Consider the following 11,083-nt stretch of genomic DNA (forward strand, 5'->3'; position numbering starts at 1 on the left):
CTGGACCGAATCACATCACAACCACAGGGAAGCGCGAACGCTTTCCCCAAACGCAAAAATTAAGCTGCTGGCCAATCCCGACTTGGGATTGCCACACGGGTCAACCCGATCGAGAAGTGCAGTGACCGGGCCTCGCCATGGAGGTCCCGCCTTCATGATCGCGAGAGGCCTCTCAGCAAGGTTAGTTTAAGCACTCTTGCTGGCACCCATTCGAGGACGCCATGCATCGAACTTCGAGTGGGTTCCTCTGTGCAATTCGACGACCCCTCCCCTTCTTTCTATCTCTGTTACATATGTAATTACCAAGACACCTCCATATTCTGCGTAGTCTTTTCGTGTTAAGCTGTAGATCCATTTTTCGATTCCCAAACTTTATGCTAATTTATTTGAACATTTGTGTAAATTGGTAGCAAGATAAAGCTGTGCTTTGAAGAATTCAGCTCACTACCTGGATTGAGGAACAAAGCACAAAATTTGATCTTTTCTAGGAAAAGCCCAAGTATTTCCTGTTGAAACAACTTCATTTAAATTGTGAAGATAGGAGATGAAGAATAAATTATTCTTTTCAAAAGTTTCAAATATGATGGGTAGGGTGACAGAGAAGAATTAGAAGCAAGTTTCTGATCTCCTACTACTAATATATCCTATTAATATCCATAATGACAGGTTCAACGCGCTTTTTAAAAAACCGTTTGTAATGGACAAGCTTCGAAAGTTACTAAATTTCAAACATAATCGCCCTCAACTAACCGGGCTACAGTCGAGCAAAGAATTAAGTAGTGTTTATTGAGACAATCGAAAGCAGTCTGCAGTTCGACGATCCTGAAAATTATGCTTTTACCATCACTGGAGACCTTCTGCCAACACAAGGATTATAGGCGGATAGTTACATGATTGGATGAGAGATTTGATGAGATTTATTCTTCAAAAAACGGGGAAAAGCGATTTCGCTACGATATGGGAGTCAATGAACATCAAGACATCCTTCTTCATTAATACATTAAGAACTGCCAAGCAATTAAAATCTGCTCAGTTCCGGAAGTTCGTATCATTGCTCAATTCCTCTCATTGAGGATGCAGTTCGGCTTCCTCAGAGAACGTCCATTCTCTTTGTCCACAAATTTTCATTTCTGAAGATGAAACATGTGGACAAACACAGTTGATATGATCAGGAAAAAGTGTGAAATGTCCATTAACAACTAACAACGGTAATGTGTTTTGCTTTTGACAAACGCGATTTTCAAAGGAAAATTTTCCGCTTTGCTGACATTCGTGTGATTCATTCTGCATTCATCTTCTTCGTAACTTTTTGGCTGTAATATTTGGATGGCAAGTTTAAAATATGGCAAATCTGGATAATTTATTCTTCCACAGCAATATTAAACAATGGTGAAAAATAAAAAGACAGCATATGAAAACTAACAAATCAATGGTTTATGATGATTTATGCGGAATTCGGCTTCATACGCTCAGCTCCTGCTCTTCGAATCAATACTGTATGGAAAGATGGAGTGAGGGGAAAAACGAAATCGTGCTGTGAAACAACTGAAGTACAAAGCAGTATCGAGATTTATAACGAATATTCTTTAATTTGTTCTTTCCATCATAAATTGTTCTTTTTTTCATTTCATTCTTTCAAGCTTTTCAGTTTTGTTCCATATTCAGTTTTCTTCATCAATATTTAGAAGACGCTATCAGCAAAAGAAAATACTCAGTCGGATATTTTCAATGTTCGACACCTCGCATTTTAAACGTCCAAAAAGCAAACTAACCACGATTAACTAACCAGCAAAACTCGAGATCGGAATTTATTTCCACAGCAAGAGAATAAATAGCAACAAGCACCCTCTATCACATTCACATTAATGTTAATTATTCGAGTTTCGAAAACAAAAAAAAAACTTTTCCCCATGTTCCACTTTTTCACCAAAAACACTAGAATTACGAGGATGCTCAAAAATCAGATCATAGCTCACGTCAAAAACGCAAAGTCAAACCAATAAATTTTCCTTCTTTTTACAAGCTTATTTATGGAAGGAAGCAATTCACAAGTATATAAACCAAAACAAGATTCTAAATTTAAAACAGTGAAAAGTGACATATAACCCTTTGCATTATTGCCATTAAAAATTCTCTTTAGGACCAGGTTATGCAAGCTGAAAGTAAAAGGGTTCGGAAAAAATAAAGCTGTTGAAAGCACAAATCATTATTTTTTCCTAAACATTAATTAAGGCTCTCTGTCAAGGGCATCAAAAAGAATTTCAAACATTATCTTTGAACAACCACATGTTATTCGTCAAGTGACTTTTAGCTGTATGTATTTTCTAACCGGATTTTTTTGAAAGATGAAACTATCACGTGTTCACACTACTGAAAGATAATCAAACAATTCAACAGTGATTAAAAACAACGAAGCTGACAAAGGCGAGTTTAAATTAAGCACCTAAATTTAAATGCAAGAAAAAATAGTAACAGATTATCCTTATATTATTCGTCGAGTGCATTAATAATTCGAATCCGAGCTTTCTTCGAAATATGTGTCGCTACATTCAATAGTGTTGTAATTTGATTCGTCGTGTATTCCTACAAAAAAATTAGCTGCAGCAATCAAATCGAAATTGAATCTAACATACTCATAGTGATTCAGTCAAGTTTTCGGAGCAGAAACTTACCGAAGCACTGGTATAAAAATTTACTGGTTTTTCAGTGTTTCCACCCTCTCAGTAAGGAGTTAATTTCAACTATGTTCGAGAATATTATTTTATATTCACTGCGATGAAAAAAGGAACAGTTTAGAACGCATCATCAAACTGAATTTCTGCTATGTCAGAATTACTTCCAACACGAAAAAAATTCGACTTCGAAAATTCGATTTTAATTTTCAAACCTATTACGAAATTTCTGAATCAGCAATGAATATTACTTACTCTGTGTTGCAGAACCCATGATTCCATCGAACTTTCAGGTAAATAATAAGCTTTGATGTAATTTTCAACATATGCTTTGTGTGGGATGGGCATAAAATCGACAAGTTGTTCGAGTTTTGCAATTAACTGTTGAAAATCTAACTGCATTAATGCACGTCCTTCATTCGAGCATTTCTTCCCAAATTCTCCATAGCTTCAAACAGAAAACATTGTACAAAGAAAATCTCAATTCTCTTAATACTGAAGATGACGAAGTTTCACTCAATACACTTTTTCTTGTGACAAGAATAAAGAAAAACTGTATAAACTTTAGGCCAAATTTGAAATGTGGGAAGAAATATACCCTTTGACAAGTGCATTAAATGTACAGTATATAACTGTGCTCCAAAATGTTTTTTGGACGGGTTTTGTAATTGGTATTTGTTCTGCGATTTCCGAAAGCAAATCTTTAATTCTTGCAAACTCCTGCAATGCATGTAATGCGAGAAATCATAAGAACAGCTAAGCTTTACCATAATTCCTATTGATAGATGTGAAGTTGCAAATTGGTGAAGTGTTTCACATAATTTTACTTGTATCATGAAAGTTAGACTGATAAGGAAGCAGCGAATAGAATCAAAGAGACAAAACGAATTTGGCTAAAATGTACAGGTACGCATTACAAGATGAGATCAAAGTACCAACAGTTAGTATGACAGTGCAATTTTTAAACATCTACTTGCAGAACGTTGCATCTTAGGGAAACTAGAGGATATAAAAACCTGAAGAATGCAGCTAAATAACGATTTGAATAATGCTATATATCCCTGTTTAGGAAATAAAATCAATGTGAAATCGATGAAACGAAAAGGACAAACCTGTAAAATATTATCAACATAGGAACTATGCTGCGACTGGAGTTGATCAATGTCCCATTTCGTTGTCATTATATCATTCACAAACCAGTCATAATCGATTAAACGGCTTATTGCACAAGCATAAATACATTCTCGCATTTGTGGTATCACAGTCAGGATCTGAACTCTTGACTTGGAAAAAAAAGAAAAGAAAACTAATACGCTGAGCATATCAGAAACATAATTACACAGTTATATCAAGAATGTAATACAAGATGCATCAAAAAGTATAGCGTAGTAAAGTATACCTCTGTATAGTACTTCTCGATGACATCACAATTAACCAGCGATTCGATGACTGGATGCATGAGATCAAGTTGTTTACAAATAAAATTTCTGAAAATTTTCAAAAATTGGATTTAACAGAGAATAACTAGCTGCTAAAAACTGTTAAAAAATAATATTACTTACACAGATTCAGCACCAACAATGCGTTCACGTAAGGCATAAGTAGGTCCCAAACCAAGCTTAACATCTTGTAATAATGTACATGGAAAACATTTAAATTTCTGAAAAAATTATACGGTTCCAGACAAAAAAGTAAACATGACAATCCATGTATATTTGTCGATTTTTGTGAGCTCCAATATTCAAAAACGAAATTATCCAGGAAGTACCAAAGCATCAAAGGAATTGAACAGTACCAAAGCAAAAAATTAAGCATGAATGTAAGAGACAAACTGCCTACTAATACACATCCAAAAAAAAATGGCAATTTGATAAACGGAAATCCAACTCACGCTTGCACCTTTTGAAGGTGAATCATCACTGAATAAGTCATTTTCTAAATTGTCCATAACATTTTTTAAGTTGGAAGAGAAAAAAGAATCGGCAACATTATGCGCGTTTGATACGAAAAACGAATATACCTGGAAAAAACATGAAGTTAATAGCTGGAATTCTGATGAAGCGAAATCTGTTGGTAATCAGGTCATAATGAATAAAGTTAAACTTAAAAAAGTTATTACTGCAAAGAAAAAGTAGCTGCAGAGTTCAAAAATAGCATTTACAGCTTGATCAGCAACTGAGTGAAGCATATGCGTCATCCGAATGTACTTTCCTAAATGACGAATAACAGACATGAACAAAGACAAGTTTCAGATAAAGCAATAACAGCAGAGAAAAAAAAATGAATGAGAATGAAATTGAGTAAGAAAAACAAACCAATAAAGCGCAAGAGATTCAAAGATGTGTTACAAAGAATCGGAGCCAGCTGTGAGAAACTATCATCCACGTGATACCTATGAATGAAATAAAATGCTATCAGGAATTCTAAAGTAAAAACGTTTTCTTAATATCAAAAGTGACTGGAAAATCCTTCATTAAAAAAAAGTTAATAAATGAAAGCACTGAAAATCAAGTTCCGTGCAATGGCTTTTTCAATTGGTCTATGGTAGAGAATTTCCAGCAGCAGCACTAACAATTTATACCATTAAAGTTTTGTCTACATGTTTATTCGTAATCATTTTCAATTACTTTGAAAACGTATCTCTTCACATCTACGAAAAATAGAGAAAAGGGAACTTGAAAGAGTAGAAACTCCCAGAAGTAGAAGACTTCACTTTTTCAAGTCTTACGAGGACTGTAAAAATGAAAAATTTGCCTGTCATTATCCGTATCATCGTCCGACGAATTCTTGGTACTTGCAATAATAGCGATATCTACATCCTGAAGGTATAAGTTTAAAACATAAGGAACATGCAATAGCTTCCTAGTTATTAACAGCAATATAATGCAAAGAAAAACTGGCTTTAGCAGACGAATCCATTTCTGTAGCTCCCACCATGAAAGGATTTACATCGGTCGGCTGAAGAATTTGAAAGTCCAAGGGTTCAGTCAAATCAAGATCAATTTCGTTACGTACAGAAGAATCCAGTCTTCCTCGATATTCATCCGATTCTTTCAAGAAACTGAACTCCTTAAAACTAGAAATACATAAACTTTGAAATTTTGCGCTACTATTTACATTTCGACAGTGATTCTTAAGAGCATAGTAAAGATCCATAATTTAAAATTTCTATGTGCAGATGGGCTAATATTGCTTAATGCTATTGTGCACTTGTATTCATTATACCAAATTATCTGGATGCAAATATCCACTAATTTAAAAATTGCATACAAAATATAACCTTTGAAATGAAAAGTAATGCGACATTAAATATTTCACCTGCAAATCGAACAAAGTGAATTGCAATGGCACCGGACATAAAGCAAAAGCTTCGTTTTCCAGAAACATACGTAGCTCATCAATTCGTTCACAATGGAATCTAAATGAAAAACAAATAAAATTGATCGGCTAAATTACAGTTCTATAACAAACCTCTTGAAGTATTGATGACTTTGCTTTTCTAGTGACATCGTAACTTCACCACAAATATTGCCAAAATAAGTGCGGCCAAACTGCTTGAATCTTGAAATTTGTAAAACAATGCACACATTATAGGTAAACAAGTAAGTTCGCATGATATCGTTAAATCATTGAAATCAAAACCTACATACAACAATATTAACAGAATTTTGAAAACATAAAGTTCCAGATATTTGCAAAAAAAAATGTAAAAACAATAACTTGAACTAACCGGTTTGACATTCCAATAATATCCAAAAACTGATCGATTTTTAAAAGCGAGAGATCATGGCAATATAACAAAGTGGTGAATTTTATTGATGCAGTCTTGAAAATAGAATGTAAAGAATCCACGAGAATTTTACGAACAACGCCCACATTTTCTAAAATTTATCTAGCATGGAAACAAGATTTAATTAGGAGAAGTTATCAGCCAATACCTGCAACCACAAAGATAGTGATAAAACTGCTTCAACCAGCGAACGATTATCTATCAGTTAAATAGTTCGAAAAATATAGCTAGGAAACATTAGGATCTGAATCGATACCAAATGAACAACCAACCGCATTTTTCGTGTGCACATGCCAACCTTTCATCTTCATCTATATGAAAAAGCAAAATCGAATGATATGTGAACAATACTTTACAAATAACAAATCCCAATTCACGCACACAGTCTAATATCTGCCCCATGTCCACAGTCTGCAAGAAATCCACATAAAATCAATAAAATTATAAGAAAATTAATAAAGTTTTGCCATCAAATTGATCAAGACAAACCTCACAAAGCTGCTCATATGATAATTCATCAATTTTTGCGTCAGTTTTAATTGACAATACCTTATCAATGATAACCGTTCTCGCCGAACTTTCCAAAGTTGCACGAGTAAAGTCAACTACTTTCATCGCGCATTCCTTAAAATGATCATTAACATAAAAATCAATTTAACGAAAGCAATCTGTAGCATTTCGGCGCATCCGTGAGTTCGATATGCTAAAACTATGTTACATTTTATTACTTTACATGCTACCTATGCAACGAACTTCCCAAAGTTGCACCCGTAAAATCTCACTTGGCATATACTGTTTAAAGTTTAAAAAAGCACATAAAAATAAGAAGGACATCCATTACCTCAACTTTGCCTAACAGCTTGTAAGCAGTATAAATCGATGAGTAACGATCAACACTGAATAAAATCGTCATTGACGCCAAACAATTGTCCAAATTTATTTCGATGTCTTCTAGAGTCTCATATAACTTTGCTGATAATTCTCTATAAAAAATTCCTGTCTAAAAAATTAAATTCAAGAAGAATACATAAGGTCTGGTGGAAAATTAAAAAAAAAAAACTGTTAAGCATCGCTTTGAAGCTTATTAAGGCATTTGACGTAAAAACGCCTAGTCTTAAAATAAAAATTTCAATCTGCTTTCGAAAATAAGAAAGCTTCATCAAGAAACCGAAATTTTTTTCCAGAAAGGAAAATTTTCAAATCCCGATTTCGAAGCAACTCTGCACTCTCAATTTTCTTTTCAGAGGTGAATTTACACCTGGAACTGGAATCTGGATTTGCACCTCATTTAATGTTTTTGTTTTAAGTGATATGATCAAAAATTAAAATATTCGATTTCTGTGAACTACATTTATTCCGAAAAGTGATAAGAGATGATCAGTATAAGACACACCACAAAGAATTATTATTCTTTGTTCTTAAAACTAAACAAAAATTATTACTTGACGCAATTGAACCGGCTAAAAGTTATTGTAGCTTTCTGTGCTTCATAACACATATTAATAGCTGCAGGAAAATTTTCTTCCTGAAAGCAACTAGAGGAAAAAAATACAACAGATTCCTGTTAATAGTTATCTATCCTTGAATTGAAAACGACTGCACGAATAACAGTGATATGAAGCTGTACAAAAATAAGAACAACACCATCAGACCTGGACAAGATCTTTAATCTGGAACTGCACTTCATATAATGTTTTAATGCCTTCGAGGGACGACAGCAACTTCTTTAGAAATATTCGATTTCTATAATTTGCGATTATTTCCAGACCATTTTGATTTTCGAGTCTCGCTTGACCAAGTTTCCTGCGATAAAAATAAGAATAAACATTTTATTCAAAGAGCAGGCATAACTTACAAACGAAAATCTACAACTGTAATAGATCAGACTTCTTGAATTTCCACTTTATTAGGAAAATATGCTCATATAGAATAAAGATATATAACATTGTATAAAAAACATTGTATAAAGATGATATCAAAATATCATGATCAAATTACCAGTGCATCACTTTTCCAGTACTAAATGACTGCAAAGACGATTCATTATTGCCAAGCAAACGACACATTCTAGGAAGTGAAATTGGCTGGCAAGGAATACAACATGGATTATGCAAGGAAAAATGACTCCAAATAAATAAATTACAAGATCATTTATATAAAATAAAACTAACTTTCGCATGTTCTTCATTACCGAAAGAATACTATCTAGGTCTTTTTGGATTTCGCCGATATCTTTCAGCTGGGATGAATAAGATGGCCAGTCCTGCATAATCATTGCGGACACTCGTTTAGAAACAACTTGTAATTGTTGTTTTAATTTGTCCATTTCTCCTGTTAGATCTTCTGGTAAAATATCCCTATCCATGACTTTCTAAATTATGTAATTATTGAGAGGAAAAAAATCTGGCAGTAGAAATTTGGAAATTGCAGAACCTCTATTTATCCAAACTTATAATCCAAAAATTTTTCGTAAAATTTACTTTAAGTTCATAGTCAGTTGCATCGAATCCTTCGTCAATGAAATATGCTGCTTCAATACTTTCCAATATTTCCGCTTCTTTAACCGAATCTGTGATTGGTAAAGCACGAGTTTGTAACTGCAAATTAATTTAAAAATAAAGCGGATTCATCACGCACAGCAGTTGAAATGTAAAACAAAAAAAATCATACAATCGTAGATTTAGTCGGCCCGCGACCAGAAGAGTCTCGCACCACGACTATATTGTCCATTGAATCCATCTGAAAGTATTAAAACCAATTTGTTAAATTTATCATGAAGATTCGCCGACACTGTAGTGATTTTACAAGGACATAATGGTAAGGAGTTCATTCATGCCGACGCTGTATCTTTCCATTCAATTTATGTTAACTTACCGGAAACTATTATAGATTACCAGAACTATTATAGAAAGGATCTGTATCAGATGGAAAACGATAAAATTTTCGAAAATACAAATTTGAAAAAGAACTGAGTTGAAATATTGCTAACAGCAAATGATTAGCGAAAGCAATACTTGGTAATTCCATCAGACAGTAGAAGCTCTGTTTCTGAAATTAAAGAATTCTGTCGAAGTGAAACTTAAAAGCATACATCAGTCACTGCAACTTCATCCTCTTCATTTCGGCCAAATTGTATTGACTTCGACTTTTTCATCTTCAGTTTCTTCAATGACTGCTTCGATCGACCAATTTTAAATAATCATAGCAATAACTTTCCAAGCGCTAACTGTTTTGATATCATATGGTTTCCCTTCAAAACAATCACTCTAATTTACAATTGAAAAAACACAAGATTCGTGGTTGAATCCACTAATTAATGCAGATTCATACAACACAGGAACAATTTACCCAGCCTTTTGTCTTGCAGCGTATCAAATCACATGGTGCAGTTATCAGCAGCATCCTAAACCACATTCCATTGGAGAAGGCAAAGGACGTCGACGGTTAACAGATTGGAGTAAAAGTTCTATGTTTTCAGAGTTTCAAAAATTCAAACAATAATGAAAGGAAGCGAAGTACTGCATAATAATGGAAAGGAACTAGTAAAAATATAAAACATATATTCTCACACCAAAATTAAGCATATGTTTTGTCTCGAGATATTAAAATATTGTCATGACAACGTCATAATATGATAATACCTGAAATTATACTAACACCACTAATAAAAGTGATTAAGGTGTAATAAATGCAGCAAGAGAGTTTATTTAAATAATACTTGACCTTAAAACAAGCAACTTACAAAAGTCATTATAAAGTGCTCGATGATGAGATTATATTAGCTCCTGATTCGAAAATGACCTGTTTACTTCGATACATGCAGACCTAAACAAGCATATATATTACTACAGGAACTTGTAACAAAAGAAAAATAAGAGTATGACGTTGTTAGTAAAGACAACAACGACGATAGCGGTAACCATGATGGTAATAACAATGCAGCAAGTTATGAATGGAAAAATTAAGCCTAGTTTCATTTCTGAAATGGTTTGTTTACTAATCAATCACTTTCCAAGCTATACACTTTTTAATTAATCAATAACTGATCATATCGTAACAACATTTTAAGCTGTTCTTATCAACTTATGAATATCAACTCAGTCCTCCACATATTGCTCCGCGCAAACTGTCACATTAATTATTCCTACCAACCCATCCTTTGATGTACATCGAACCACCACCATACGAGTGACACTGATAATGGTCGCATCTCCATAGTATGCAACAAAACGTGAAATAGGAATTTTGTTATTCGCTAGCTAAGCATTGCAACCGCAGCCTTTTCTTTCTTTCTTTCGCCAGCTTTTTTTCTCTCTTTTTTTTTCTTTCTCCCTCTCTTCTTTCTTTCAGAAAGCAGAAGAATTTGCTTGCTAGACGACCGGTCACTCAATACTGGTTATATTTCCATTTGGGCCATGCACGCATGCAACATAAAGTAGCATATTCGAATTTGTGATATCAATCATGCAGTAATTTCAGAATTACTTTATAATAACCAGTCATATGGACAACTATATCAAAGTTAGCGAAGTAAACGTGCCATGTTTATCACCTTTTCCGACTGAATTAACTAGTGGTACGAAAGAAATGGTAGTGAAGGAAAATACTAAATTCAAAAAAT

At 33.8% G+C, this 11,083-nt stretch overlaps 1 protein-coding gene across 1 annotated transcript; it reads right to left on the reverse strand.

The window, feature by feature from the left end:
- Nucleotides 1–468: 468 nt before the first annotated feature.
- Nucleotides 469–10,292, reverse strand: LOAG_03569 (hypothetical protein). The gene is made up of 26 exons (XM_020446360.1): nucleotides 10,205–10,292; nucleotides 9,554–9,712; nucleotides 9,133–9,201; nucleotides 8,943–9,059; nucleotides 8,634–8,833; nucleotides 8,115–8,265; nucleotides 7,905–7,987; nucleotides 7,304–7,445; nucleotides 6,952–7,086; nucleotides 6,735–6,873; nucleotides 6,403–6,553; nucleotides 6,144–6,233; nucleotides 5,991–6,090; nucleotides 5,574–5,741; nucleotides 5,427–5,491; nucleotides 4,988–5,064; nucleotides 4,792–4,883; nucleotides 4,564–4,692; nucleotides 4,235–4,332; nucleotides 4,072–4,159; nucleotides 3,785–3,943; nucleotides 3,271–3,392; nucleotides 2,928–3,120; nucleotides 1,424–2,583; nucleotides 1,205–1,313; nucleotides 469–822 (listed from the first exon to the last, which is right to left on the reverse strand). The coding sequence occupies exons 2-24, from the start codon at nucleotides 9,614–9,616 to the stop codon at nucleotides 2,488–2,490; spliced, it is 2,727 nt and encodes a 908-aa protein (XP_020303285.1). The 5' UTR covers nucleotides 9,617–9,712; nucleotides 10,205–10,292; the 3' UTR covers nucleotides 469–822; nucleotides 1,205–1,313; nucleotides 1,424–2,487.
- Between the last annotated feature and the right edge of the window lie 791 nt (nucleotides 10,293–11,083).

The sequence above is a fragment of the Loa loa genome (genome assembly GCF_000183805.2).
Source record: "Loa loa unplaced genomic scaffold supercont3.26, whole genome shotgun sequence".
In the NCBI taxonomy this organism is placed as follows: Eukaryota; Metazoa; Nematoda; class Chromadorea; order Rhabditida; family Onchocercidae; genus Loa; species Loa loa.

Bases quoted from the DNA above. Each gene is read 5' to 3' on its own strand.
- LOAG_03569 (XM_020446360.1), bottom strand. From the start codon at position 9,616: ATGAAAAAGTCGAAGTCAATACAATTTGGCCGAAATGAAGAGGATGAA. The intron at 7,988-8,114 runs GTCTGATGGTGT...AGTTGCTTTCAG, and splicing joins AGATTAAAGATCTTGTCCAG to GAAGAAAATTTTCCTGCAGC. The intron at 5,065-5,426 runs GCAAATTTTTCA...TTTCATTCATAG, and splicing joins GATGATACGGATAATGACAG to GTATCACGTGGATGATAGTT.